The following is a 13,786-nucleotide window of genomic DNA, read 5'->3' on the forward strand; positions in this document are numbered from 1 at the left end:
AGGTTTAAAAAGCCATCTTTATGTCTAAGATATGGATGTTTGAGGGAAGAACCTTGCAGGTGTAGTGGAACAACCTGATTGCACACATATGCATTCACACCTGCTCACATCACACACATACAGTCGCCAACCAGATGTTACTCCCGAATGATGCACGAGACAGACGGACCTCACAGCATGGAGTGCAGTCCCCGGCTGTCCTTGGTTCGCACGGTCATGGTGGAGTCTGCATGCATGGTGCTCACTTTTGTGCTCGTGCCGGTGACGGTGCTGATGGTGTCTGCTTTCTCTCTCCAGGTGCTGCAGGGGGCCCAGCTGATAGCTGTGGCCTCTTCAGACCCTACTGCTGCAGGAGTGGATGGATCGCCTCTTCAGGGAAGCGATATCCAGGTCCAGTATGTCCAGCTGGCACCAGTGGCTGACCATACTTCGGCAGCTCAGGTGGGTCCTGCCTCTGTCTGTGGACAGGTCCTGGGTCGTCTGCAGGCATGAACACAGCTTGGGTATTTCTCGTTCTCATGTTCTTACTGGGAGGAAGGTAGTTACCATTGAAAGATGCATAATTTGAACATACACACTCACTGGAAATTATATTTTTTTAAGTGCCTAAAAATGTGGTGATGAGAAGTTCAATCCTGGCGTAGGTGCCAGCCAGTCTTAAACTGATTGTTGAACTATTCTGCCTTATGCAAATATTTGCCTGTACATTCAGAGGCAAAAATTTAGTTCTGCTCAATTCTCCTTTGCAAGTGAGGGGACCTCGTTGACCTGAGACCTCACTGTTCCTCTGTGTGGGACAGCCCTTAGCCTCTACCCTTTTCCCAGGGGCAGGTTTGGGGGGGGGGCACTTGCCTCTGAGCAGCTCTCTGCTTGGGGTGGAAGTGTAGGATGGCTTGGCTCACCATGGTGATTGCATTTGGTCCTGGGGGCACTGGTCAGCCAGGTCTCTAGCTTCCTAAACCATATTCTAATGTGGCAGCCTGACAGCCTTGTCAGGAACTCTGCCTTTGTAAGGCCCACCTGTGTTTGTTACATGTTTAGTCAGCATGTCTGATTGACCGTGAGCACCGACAAGCTTCCCACAGAAGCCTCTCGTCATCTGATTTAGCTGGATTTCCTCCTAAGCTGTCCCTTATCTGTGCTTTCCCAGGAGCACTGGGAACTCCAGCATTCACACTCCATTTGGGCACTTTCTAAAATGTCAGAGGAGAGGGCTGCTGCTTTAGATATTTGAAGTGTTCATGGAGCTGCCACACGGTGAGTGTGCTTCGTGGAACAAGTGTCATGACTTCTCCTTCAGAGTCCCCTGGGTGTGGGGGACCCAGGCCTGCCCTCTTACCCCCTCATACCAGCAGGGAGAGCTGGCAGAAGCCTGATAGCCCGAGCCTCTTTCGGGGACAGTGTGAGTGGGTTCTGTCTGGTTGGCTGGTTGTGTTTAAAACAACCAAGTCTAAAGTTAGTGCATATTCTGTCTCACGAGAGCAATCATAGGCTTGGCCCCAGAGGGCAGCTGGTCTGTTGGAACAAAGCACAAGGCCACTGGTGCTGTGGGTGACACAGATGTGCTAGTTGCCTGAATTCTCAAACCTCATAGGCTGTAAGTTTAAATCACCAACCTGACTGCTGAGATCAAGATGAGCGCCAGTGTGATGCAGGGGCTTTCTCATGTCCACGGGAAGCCTGGGGAAGGTTCTGTGTCTGGGGCAGCCTTTTTCTGGGGCGACCTCAGCGCCCTGCCCCCAGGACCCTGTTGGTGTTCTATTCTAGCCGCTTGGGGTTGGCTCCTGCCCCGCCCTCTGGCTCATTCCACATTCCTCTCTGGGTCTGCTCCTTTCCTTTCTTCCGTCAGCACTGATGAGCCTTGTGTGTCTTGATGCCATCGGCCTTTGACATTTAGATTTAGAGCCCCAAATTTCCAGGTGGTCCCCCTTCCCTCTCACACTCTGTTCTGCACTGTGCTCCCTCCATAGCCCTTGGAGGAAAGGAAATTCTCATTTGGTTCACTTGCAGCCTTGTGAGGTGGTTGCTGAAAAACAGGGCTCCATGGAGCCAAGTAGGTTGCTCAAGGTGACCCTGGTGGCCAGCTGGGTGAACTCAACAGTTCTCTGAGGACTTATAATCTTAGTCTTCTGATTCACGGTGAGGCCCCAGTTGGCCCAGAGTTTGGGAAGGTGTGTCCTGAAGAAGCTGTGCTTCCAACCCTTCCAGCTGCTCCCACAGCCCAGGCCCATCCCACTCTGGGGGTTGGGCTTTCACACAGTAGGGACCATGGAGGCTCCTTCCACTCTGGACATTGACCGAAAAGGATGAGATGTGGCCTGGAGCCAGGGAGGGGTGCGTGTGTGTGTGAAGATGAATTCTCCCCAACCAGCTTTTTGCCTGACCCCCACATTGTTGTGAAAGGGTTGTGTGTAAAGGCAGTTCGCTCAGTGCCGCTGGGCACGTACAGAAGGTCACACGGTGTTTGTGCTCCAGGTCTGGGGCTGTGTGCTGGGTCATCTTACTGGATGGTAGGCTTGTGGTCATTGTGCAGATTCCAGAACTGTGGAAATGTTTAGTCAGCATGAGGAAACTGAGGAAAGCTATGTCCATCTTAAGCCCTTGTCACCGTGGCTTCCTGTCAGTGTTCTTTGTGTTGATTCACATCTGGCAGGTCTCAAGACCCATTTAATTAAGACAAATAGCAACAGATCAGAGAATGAGATGCATGCTTACTGCCCGGCCTGGAGCCTCTCTCCTCCCTCCCTCCGCCTACAGCCACCAGCACTGTCTAATCCACTCTTCCTTGTCCAAAAACTTGTGGGAAGCCCCACTCCTGTCTGTATCACAGGGCATCACCCTTCTTCATTGCTCTCGTCCAGCCACTCTGAGGGCTCTGTACACAGTGCAGATGACGCCTGTGCTGAGTCCTTCCTCTGAAACCGGGAGGCCTCCGCTTCAAGGAAACACTGTGCTGAATTGTGTATAGCATTTCAAAAGTGCAATCTAAACTGCAGTAGGAGTTGTAGCTCCAGCTGCCATATCCAGGAACTTCTGCCTTCCAGTCTTTGTGGCTTTCTTTGTCTCTTTCTTTTTGGCCACCATGCCAGGCCCCTCCAGCTAAATTTCCAGCCAGGGAAGCCAGGAATCCCACCTCTGAGGGTCTAGTCTTTGACCATTGCCTTTGACAGATGGCTTAAGGGATCCTGAAAATCCCCAAATCTCCGTTCAAGGTCCAGTTCTGCATGATCAAGATGGATGATTGGTGACTTATTTCAAGATAGTATTTTTCCCTTTAATGTACCTTAAAATTGTGAATATGCATTTAAAATCCTCTTAATATCTGAAACTCATTGTTTAGAACTTATGTCTTTTTAAAAAAATATTTTATTTATTTTTAGAGAGACAGGAAGGGAGGGAGAAAGAGGGAAAGAAACATCAGTGTGTGGTTGCCTCTCACACACCCCCTACTAGGGACCTGGCCCACAACCCAGGCATGTGCCCTGACTGGGAATCAAATCAGTGACCCTTTGGTTTGCAGGCTGGTGCTCAACACACTGAGCCACATCAGCCAGGGCCAGAACTTATGTCTTTAAAGGGAGAAAGGTAGCTATCCCTAACGTGCTTTCATGGAACAGTTTTTATAAGAAAAGGCAAAATGGTAACTGAAATTCTAGGCAAATAGGTTTGGTTAAGGATGTGTTAACCGCTTAAAGAGTATTCCCCAGTGACAGCAACAGATGGGAATAGGAAATCAGCACCACAGGCTTTAGGGAGGCTTGTGTGGGAGGGTTGGTCAGGACCTGGGCAATCAGAAGTCCCCACAAGGAGGGATCACAGTCTGGGATCGTCAGAGCTGCTGCTAGCGGCTCAGGTTCTGGGAGAGTCATCGCGCAGGGGTGAACCGAGGACCCTCCCAGCTCTGCTGCATGTTTGCTGTATGCGTGGAAACCACTGTGATCAGGCATTTGTGATCAATGAGTGTCCTGGACTTGAGTTGGTGGGTACTTTTATAGAAAAGCCCTCCTCTCTCCCCTCTTGTAGACGGCTGAGACGCTGCAGCCCACCCTGCAGCCCGAAATGCAGCTTGAGCACGGAGCCATCCAGATCCAGTGATGCAGGACAGGCCGTCCAACCACGACAGGACCCAAGATGGCGCTGTCGCCGCTCTCAGTGCCGGCTCCAGCCAACCTCTCAGTTCTACAGGCGCCCCGACCCCACGGCTTCGCACGGAGGTGACTGCACGCATTCTGTTAAAGTGCATTCTGAGCCTCGTCCACAGGGGATAGTGTCCCGATAAATAAACAGATGATAGCAACAACCGCCGCCCCTGGCAGAAGACCCCTTTCGTTTGAGTCACACTGTTGGCATCTGGAGAAAGAGTGGGGAAGCACAGTGTGGATTGCGTTAAGTACATGCAGAAAATCAAGAACCACAATATTTTTCTCTGTTTAAACAGCTTTTTTTAATTTGCTATGGTGTTTATAACAAAAAAGAAAATTGAAAAAAAAAAAAAAGGAGTAGCAGAAGCCTTTTGCTGTGTGCTCTGTTCAGTGTAATGAAAATAGGTATTTGCAAAGACGACTAACGATTTTGGTGGAAATATTGCTTACCTACTTTTCTAGGGGAAATGCTCTCAACACTGTAATTAAGCATTTCTAATGAAATAAAATGTATTTATGACCACAGCAGCTTTAATGTTATTTCCTTTTAAGAGATGGTTTACCAAGGCCAGCCTCTCTCCTGGTGGGTACTCAGGGGTCACCCAATAAGCCTTTTTGGTTGTGCCAACAGTACTTGTGGGGTTCTTGCAAAGGAAGGGTTGTGGGTGTTTCTGTTGACCCGTATAGTGGGCTGGAGTGTCAGCTCCCCCAAATGCAGAACGCTGCCTGATGGAGCGGCCCCTCAGACGCAGGAGTGGGAGCCTGCTTCAGCATTGCAGGTGCTGTCAAATGATAATGACCTTCTCCAGGTCCACAAAGTTGCAGCTCCAGGGCTTCTTAGAGAAAGTCCTGCCTGGAGGAGCCTGCCTCATCATCTAGAGTGGAAGAACAAAGGCAGAGAAAACTGTTCCAAACACAGACGCAGAGGGAGTCCGCATTACACATGACCAGCATGTGGGGCCTGCTGCTGTCACACCGTTTGGGCATTTACATCCGTGGAGTGTGGGAGATTCCCACAACAAAACTACATTCGCTGACTTAAGACTGTGATTGCTCGGTGCTTTTTCCGAGAAGCACTCTAAATCGCCATTCCAAACAGTCACGCCTCTTCCCGTTCTGTCCCATGAGGGTTCCTGGGCTGAGTGGCTTATACCAGGGCATGCCAAGAGGTGGGGTGGGTAGCTCCCCACAGTGGGACAGCATGTCTACATTCCACGCCTCCGTTCATCCTCCAATGATGGGCATCGTGACATGAAGACTCAGGATGTCCCCGGACAGTCACCTGAGAGAGGTTGATCTCGAGGAGATGGAAATGGGAAGAAAGACCAACGACACTACTGGAAAGAGAAGGTCTAACTAACATATATCTGGAATCCCAGATGGAGGAAGTGGAGCCAACAGAAAAGAGATGACATTTAAAGGATTCAGGAAGAAGAACAGATCCCACATAGAAATAAAAATAAGTCCATGCCTGGACACACATGCCTGGACATTAAAGATCAAAATAATTCTGAAAGCAGCCAGAGAGAAAGGCCAGACCACTGACAATGGAATGAAAGAATCACAGCTAACTTTTCAGTGACCACTAGAAGTCAGAAGCAGAGGGTAGTACCAATGAGGCATTGAGGGAAAATCTCTACACAGAACTGGGTTTGTGGTTCAAGAGTGCCAGGGACAAACATCGTTTGACCCAGCAGTTCCACTCCTGGGTATACACTTGAGAGAATTTAAACCATATGTCCATGTGTGAACTTCTATATAAATATTCATAGCATAGCAGCACTATTCACAGTGGCCAGCAAATGGAAAGAACCAGGTGTGCATGAAAGGATGAATGGATAAACCAAATGTGGCCCATTCATACAATGGAATATACCTCAGCCATAAAAAGAAATGAAGCACTGATGTATAACATGGATGAACCTTGAAAACATTGTTCTGAGTAAAAGAAGCCACGTATAATAGGCTGCATATTATATGATCCTGTTTATATGAAATGTTCACACTAGACAAATCTATGGGGACAGAAAGCAGATTAGTGGTCGCCCTGGGCTGAGGGGAGGGAGAATTGGGGATGTGGGATTTCTTTTTCAGGTGATGAAAATGTTTTGGTAATGTCAGCACAACTCTATAAACTAACTAAAAGTCACTGAATTGTGCTTAAGAGGATGAAATTTTTGGTATGTAAATTATATCTCAAAGTTATTAAAAATTGAGCGACATTTAAAAAAGTGGATAAACAAAAATGAGGGTGATACCTGCAGATGATTTCTCAGAAAGAATGTGCAAGGAGTTTTCTTCAAGAGGAGAAATGTGGATTCCGGGAGGAGGTTCTGAGCAAGCAGGAGAGTGAACAAATAGGACAGGGAAGACACGGATATGTCTACGTGCTCAGTATGAAACTGTATTACTGGAGTTGTCAAAAACAAAGTATTGGAAAACATTACTCTCTAAGTTGGGATGGCCTGGAAAGAAATTGACTTGTTTTAAACCTGTATTTTTATGGCCCTGGAAAAAAAGTGTCAAGATACTGTACAATTGGAAGACATGAAATTCAGTATCTGTGACAGACATTTAAGAAGCAGTGTATAAAGAGTCAGTAAGGAGTGGGATATTTCAACTCTGTGATTGAGGAACGTGACCTAGTCGGCGAGCAGAAGAGCACTGTACCCAGCAGTCACTGAGCACACGTGCTCTTTGGAACTTTGTCAAGGTGGACCACGGGCCAGGCCATAAAGAAGGTCAAACAAGAAGTCAAAATGGGAAGTGTTTTTAATTGACAAGTATGACAAAGGGACTTAACAAAACTTGTGGGATCCTTCAGTTATATTCCCAGATTGGGACTACTGGATCATATGGTAGTTCTGTTGTTAATACCCAGACTTTTCCATGGTGGCGTGGCTCATTTACAGTCCCGCCAGCAGCGCGCAAGGGTTTCCTTAACTCCACATCCCTGCCAGCACCTCCTATCTCTTGTCTTTTTGATAGTAGCCACTCCAGTGGTGTGAGGTGGTATCTTGTGCTTTTGATTTGTATCTCTGATGAATAGTGATGTTGAGCATCTTTTCATGTACCCGATAGCCATGTTTGTCTTATTTGGAAAAATGTTTATTCATTTCTTCTCACTTTTTAATTGGATTGTTTGGGTGTTTGTTTGTTCTGTTTTGATATAGAGCTGTATGAGCTTTTTACTTATTTGGATATAACCTGTTATCAGATGGATAGATTGTGAATATTTTCTCCCATTCTGTAGGTTGCATTTTCACTTCACTGATTATTTCTTTTGCTTTGCACAGCCTTTTTATTTTGGTGTAGTCTCACTTGAATATTTTTACTTTTATTGCTTGTGCATTAGGTGTGATATCAAAAAAAAACTCTGTTGCTTAAACCAATGTCAAAGATCTTTTTCTCTTTGTTTTCCTCTAGGATTTTCATTTTTCAGGTCTCATATTTCCATCTTTAATCTATTTTAGGTTAGTTTTTTATGAATGTTTTTAAGATAGGGGATCTAATTTCATTCTTTTGCACGTGAATATCCAGTTTTTCCAGCACTGCACATTGAGGAAACTGTTCTTTCCTCATTGAGTATTTTTTGTTCCCTTGTCAAATATTAGTTCGTATATGTGTGGATTTATTTCTGAGTTCTTGGGGTTTTTTTCATTGTTCCATGTGTCTATTTTTATGCCTTCAGCTTTGTTCTTCTTTCTCAAGATTGCTTTGGCTACTCGGTTCTTTTTTGGTTCCATTGAGAATTTTAGGATTGCTTAGGATTGCTTTTTCTATTTCTATGCAAAATGCCTTTAGAATTTTGATAGGGACTGCCTTGAATCTATAGATGTCTTTGGGTAGTATGAACATTTTAACAATATTTTTTTCCATGAACATGGGATATCTTTCCATTTATTTCTCTTTAATTTCGTTCATCAATGCCTTATAAATTTCAGTGTGCAACTTTCATCTCCTTGGTTAAATTTATTCCTAAGTATTTCATTGTTTTTTATGCCATTGTACATGGAATTGTTTTATTTATTTCTTTTCAGATAGTTTGTTGTTAGTGTATAGAAATGCAACTGATTTTTGTATATTGGTTTTGTATCCTACAACTGTACTGAATTTGTTCATTAATATTACCATTTGGGGTGGGGAGGAGACTTTAGGATTTTCTCTATATCAGATAATAGCATCTGCAAACAGATAGGTCAATGTTTTTCTTTCTGTCTTGGATTCCTTTTCCTTTCCTTTCCTGATTGTTCTGGCATGGGTTTCCAGTATTATGTTGAATAGAAGTGGCAAGAATGGGCACCATTGTCTTGTTACCGATCTTAGAGGAAAAGCTTGTTTTCATAAACTATTGAGTATGATGTTAGCTTTCAGCTTGTCATATATCGCCCTTATTATGTCGGTGTTCCTTCTGTACCCTATTTGTTGAGTTTTTATCATGAAGGCTGTTGTATTTTGTCAAATGCTGCTTCTGCATTTATTGAGATGATCACATGATATTTATTTTTCATTTTATTAATATGGTGCTTCACATTTATTGATTTGCATATGTCAAATCATCTTTGTATCCTAGGTAAAAGTCCCACTTGATCATGGTGTATTGTACTTTCAACATGCTGTTGAATTCGTTTTGCTAGTATTTTATTGAGAATTTTTGCATCTGTATTCATCAAGAATAGCAACTTGTAGTGTCCCCATCTGTCCTTGGTATCAGAATAATGCTAACCTTGTAAAATGAGTTTGGGGGTGTTCCCTCCTCTTTGGAAGAGTGTGAGAAGAATTGGCCTTAATTCTCCTTTAAATGTCTGGTAGACTTCACCAATGACGCCATCTGGTCTTGGGCTTCTCTGTGTTGGGAGGTTTCTGATTACTGTTTAATCTCCTTATTCATTAATGTTCTCTTTAGATTTTCTATTTATTCTTGATTCAGTCTTGTTTCTAGGAATTTTCCATCCATTTCTTCTAGGTTATCCAGTTTATTGATGTATGATTGATTATTCATAGTCTTCTCTTAAGATCTGGTATTTCCGTGGAATCAGTTGTCATGTCTTCTCTCATTTCTGATTATATTTATTGAGTCTTCTCTCTTTTATTCCTAATCTAGCTAAAGGTTTGTCAGTTGTGTTTATCTTTTCAGAAACCAGCACTGTGAGCTATATATACATTTACAAGTGTTCTATCCTCTTGCTGAACTGACCCCTTTATCATTATATAATGACCTTTGTCTCTTGTTACAGTTGTTGACTTAAAGTTTATTTTTTATATAAGCATAGTTACCCCTGCTGTCTTTTATTTTCCACTTTCATTGAATATCTTCCATCCCTTCCCTTTGAGCCTATATGTCTCCTTAAAACTGCACTAAGTCTTCTTTGTCGACAGCATACACTTGAGTCTTTTTTTTTAATCCATTCAACCACTTGATGCTTTTTTTGATTGGAGATTTTAATCTACTCACATAGTTTTTGATAGGTAATGACAATGCCATATTATTGTTTTTTGCTGTTTTATTGTTTCTTTTTCCTTCTTCTTGCTGTCTTCCTTGGTGAATTGATGACTTTCTGTAGTGGTATGTTTTGGTTCCCCTAACTTTATCTTTTGTATAACTTCTTTAGCATTTTGCTTTGTGGTTACCATGAGGCTTACATAAATGTAACAGGCTTTGTAAAGCTGTAGCAACTTTGATCTCATGCAAAAACCCCATACTTTTACTCCTCCTGCCCCCAGTTTTATGTTTCTGATGTCACAGTTTACATCATTTTATGTCATGTGTCCATTAACAAATTATTATAACTGCTTATTTTTAAATACTTTTGTCCTTTAATTTTTTTAGCATATTTTATTGATCATGCTATTACAGTTGTCCTTTTCATTTTCCTCCCATTTATCCTCCTCTGCCCTGCACCAACGGCCCCCACTCCAGCATTCCTCCCCTTAGTTCACGTCCATGGTTGTACACGTAAGTTCTTTGGCTTCTACATTTCCTACACTACCAACCTCCCCCTGTCTATTTTGTACGTACAAATTGTGCTTCTTATTCTCTGTACCTTTTCCCCCATTCTTCCTCTACCTCCTCGCCACTGATAACCCTCCATTTGATCTCCATTTCTGTGATTCTATTCCTGTTCTAGTTGTTTGCTTAGTTTATTTTTGTTTTTGTTTATTTAGGTTCAGTTGTTGATAGTTGTGAGTATGTTGTCATTTTAGTGTTCATAGTTTTGATCTTCTTCTTAGATAAGTCCCTTTAACATTTCACATAATAAGGACTTGGTGATGATAAACTCCTTTAACTCAACCCTATCTGGGAAGCACTTTATCTGCCCTTCCATTCTAAATGATTGCTTTGCTGGATAGAGCAATCTTGGATGTAGGTCCTTGCCTTTCATGACTTGGAATAATACTTCTTTGCAGCCCCTTCTTGCCTGCAAGGTCTCTTTTGAGAAATCAGCTGACAGCCTTATGGGAACTCCTTTGTAGGTAAGTGTGTCCTTTTCTCTTGCTGCTTCTAAGATTCTCTCCTTCTGTTTCATCTTGGGTAACTTAATGATGATGTGCCTTGGTGTGTTCCTCCTTGGGTCCAGCTTCTTTGGGACTCTCTGAGCTTCCTGGACTTCCTGGAAGTCTATTTCCTTCACCAGATTGGGGAAGTTCTCCTTCATTATTTGTTCAAATAAAATTTCAATTTTTTGCTCTTCCTCTTCTCCTTCTGGCACCCTTATAATTCGGATGTTGGAACATTTAAAGATGTCCTGGAGGTTCCTATGCCTCTCCTCATTTTTTTGAATTCTTGTTTCTTCATTCTTTTCTGGTTGGATGTTTCTTTCCCATCGCTATTGGTTCCCTGTACATTTTTCTTTATTTCACTTAGCATAGCCTTCAATTTTTCATCTAATTTGCAACCAATTTCAGCCAATTCTGTGAGCTTCCTGATTACCAGTGTTTTGAACTGTGCATCTAATAGGTTGGTTATCTCTTTATCACTTAGTTGTATTTTTTCTGGAGCTTTGATCTGTTCTTTCCTTTGGGCCTTTTTTTTTTTTTTTTTTTTTGTCTTGGCGTGCCTGTTAATGTAAAGGGGCAGAGCCTTAGGTATGGGTTGGGGGCAACCCACGGCGCTGTGCTGTGACGTTGTGTGTGGAGAAGGGGTCCGAGAGCGAGCAATGGTGTTTGCTTTGCTCTCTGCCGGTTTTCAGTCACTTTCCCTGCTATCCACAAGTGAAGTGGCCCCTTCTGGTGCTGATTCCCGTGTGGGTGGGTTTGTGTACATTCTGGGTCCCTGTGGGTCTCTCCAACAAATTCTCCTGTGAGGCTGGGAGGTTCTCCCAGTGCTGCCTCAACCCCCACAGGTGTTTTCAATCAGTGGTTTGAGGCTTTATTTCCCCGGGCTGGAACCCTGGGGTTCCGTGGTCTGTTTAGCTCCCCCTTTGTTCCTCCCAATTTATCTGCGCTCGAATGTGGGACCACTGGGTCAGCAGCCACCGTTTTGCCTTGAGTCCTCTCTGCCCAGCTGTGTGTCTCCACCCCTCCCACCGGTCTGGATGAATGTGTCTTTAACTTCTTGGTTGTCGGACTTCCATGCAGTTTGATTTTCTGTCAGTTTTGGTTGTTTTTTGTTTTTAAACTGTTGTTGTCCTTCTTTTGGTTGTGCAAGGAAGCACAGTGTGTCTACCTACGTCTCTATCTTGGCCAGAAGTCTCCTCATTTTTTTGAATTCTTGTTTCTTCATTCTGTTCTGGTTGAATGTTTATTTCTTCCTTCTGCTCCAAGTCATTGATTTGAGTCCCAGTTTCCTTCCCTTCACTGTTGGTTCCCTGTATATTTTTCTTTACTTCACTTTGCAGAGCCTTCACTTCTTCCTCTATTTTGCATCCATACTTAATCATTTCTGTGAGCATCCTGATTACCAGTGTTTTGAATTCTGCATCTGATAGGTTGGCTATCTCCACATTGCTAAGTTTTTTTTTCCTGGAGTTTTGATCTGTTCTTTTATTTGGGCCATATTTCTTTGTCTCAGCATACCTGTTATGTTGTAAGGGCAGAGCCTTAGGTGTTCACCAGGGTGGAACAACCCACTTTGCTGCATTGTGGCACTGTATGTGGGACAGGTGTCAGAGAGAGGGAACAATGCCTCTTGCTTGGCTCCTGCCCCACTTCAGTCATTTTCCCCACTGGAAATGAATTGGGCCCTTCTGGTGCTCATTCTGGGGCAGTTGGGTTTGTGTCTGTTCTAGGACCCCACAGGTCCTTCCAATGGACTCTCCTGTGAAACTGGGAGTTTCTCCTGCCCCCACAGCCCCCACAGATTTTTACAGCCAGTGGTACTGCGGCTTTAGTTTCCTGTGCTGGAGCCCTGGGTTGTGTGGTCTCTCTCTTCCCCCAGTTTTTCCTCCCAGTTTACCTGCACGTGAATGTGGGACCACCCAGTCCACCAGCTGCCACCTCACCTGCCCAGTCTGCCAGCCTCAGCCTTGCCACGCATCCTCTTCACCCCGGCTGCCTGTCTCCGCCCTTCCTACTTGTATGGTTGAATGTTTCTTCTTTAACTCCTTGCTTGTTGGATTTCCATGCAGTTCAATTTTCTGACAGTTCTGGTTGTTTTTTGTTTTTAAATTGGTTGTTGCCCTTCTTTTGGTTGTGGTCCTTCTTTTGGTTGTGCAAGGAAGCAAAGCGTATCTATCTATGCCTCCATCTTGGCCAGAATTTGTCCTTTAATTTTTTATACTAGAGTTAAGTGATTAACACACCACCATATTAGATTATTAGAGTATTCTAATTTTGACTGTACTTAACCTTTACCAGTGTAAACTTTTTATTTTCATGTGTTTTTATGTTACTAATTAGTGTCCTTTCATTTGAGCTTGAAGAACTCCTTCAGTATTTCTTGTAAGACAGGTCTATTGATGATGAACTCCCTCAGTTTTTATTTGAGTAAAAGTCTTTATCATTCTTTTTCATTTCTGAAGGACAATTTTGCCTGGTATTCTTCTGGCGGTATTTTTTTCTTTCAGCACTTTGAATACATCCCATTGTCCCCTGGCCTCCATAGTTTCTACTGAAAAAACTATTGATAGCCTTCTGGAGGTTCCCTTGTATGGGAGAACTTTTTCTCTTGCTTCTTTTAAAATTCTGATGTTGATTTTAGACAATTTTATTATAATGTATCCTGCTGGAATTCATTTTGGGTTGCAATATGGTGGGATGGGCAAGAATCTATGAGCTTCATGAACTTGGATATCTAAATGTCTCCCCAGATATGAGAAGTTCTCAGCCATTTTTTAAAAAAATAAGCTCTCTTCCCCTTTCTCTCTTCTTCTGGGACTCCAGTAATATGTAGTATTTTTTTCTTTTAGCATCCTATAATTCATGTAGGTTTTTCTTCTTGCTCCTCTGATTGGATAGTTCAAATGGTCTATCTTCTAGTTCACCAATTCTTCTGCTTGGTCCAATCTATTATTGAACCTCTCTATCAGATTCGTTTCAGACATCATATATAACTCTAGGATTTGTTTCGTTCTTTTTAAACGTGTTTTCTGCTTCTTGTTGAACTTCTCATTTCGTTCATGAATTTTTTTTTCTAATTTTATTTAGTTTATCTCTCTCTGTTTTCTGGTAGTTCACTGAATTCCTTTAAAGGATTATTCTGAATT

The 13,786-nt window shown here is 43.3% G+C and overlaps 1 protein-coding gene across 10 annotated transcripts in view; it reads left to right on the forward strand.

The window, feature by feature from the left end:
* The window catches only part of BANP (BTG3 associated nuclear protein), a 141,048-nt gene that overhangs the window by 119,092 nt on the left and 8,170 nt on the right, over positions 1-13,786 (forward strand). For 8 of the 10 annotated variants that reach the window (XM_045191842.2, XM_045191844.2, XM_045191841.2 and 5 more), the window contains 2 exons: positions 298-441; positions 4,024-4,660. In XM_045191842.2, the coding sequence (XP_045047777.1) occupies positions 298-441; positions 4,024-4,095 (216 nt within the window). In that variant the 3' untranslated portion in view covers positions 4,096-4,660. Of the gene's footprint in view, positions 1-297; positions 442-4,023; positions 4,661-13,786 lie in introns of those variants that run through there. The other 2 variants (XR_011650594.1, XM_071219751.1) reach the window with 2 other exon arrangements.

The sequence above is a fragment of the Desmodus rotundus genome, chromosome 12, assembly GCF_022682495.2.
Source record: "Desmodus rotundus isolate HL8 chromosome 12, HLdesRot8A.1, whole genome shotgun sequence".
Lineage (NCBI taxonomy): Eukaryota > Metazoa > Chordata > Mammalia > Chiroptera > Phyllostomidae > Desmodus > Desmodus rotundus.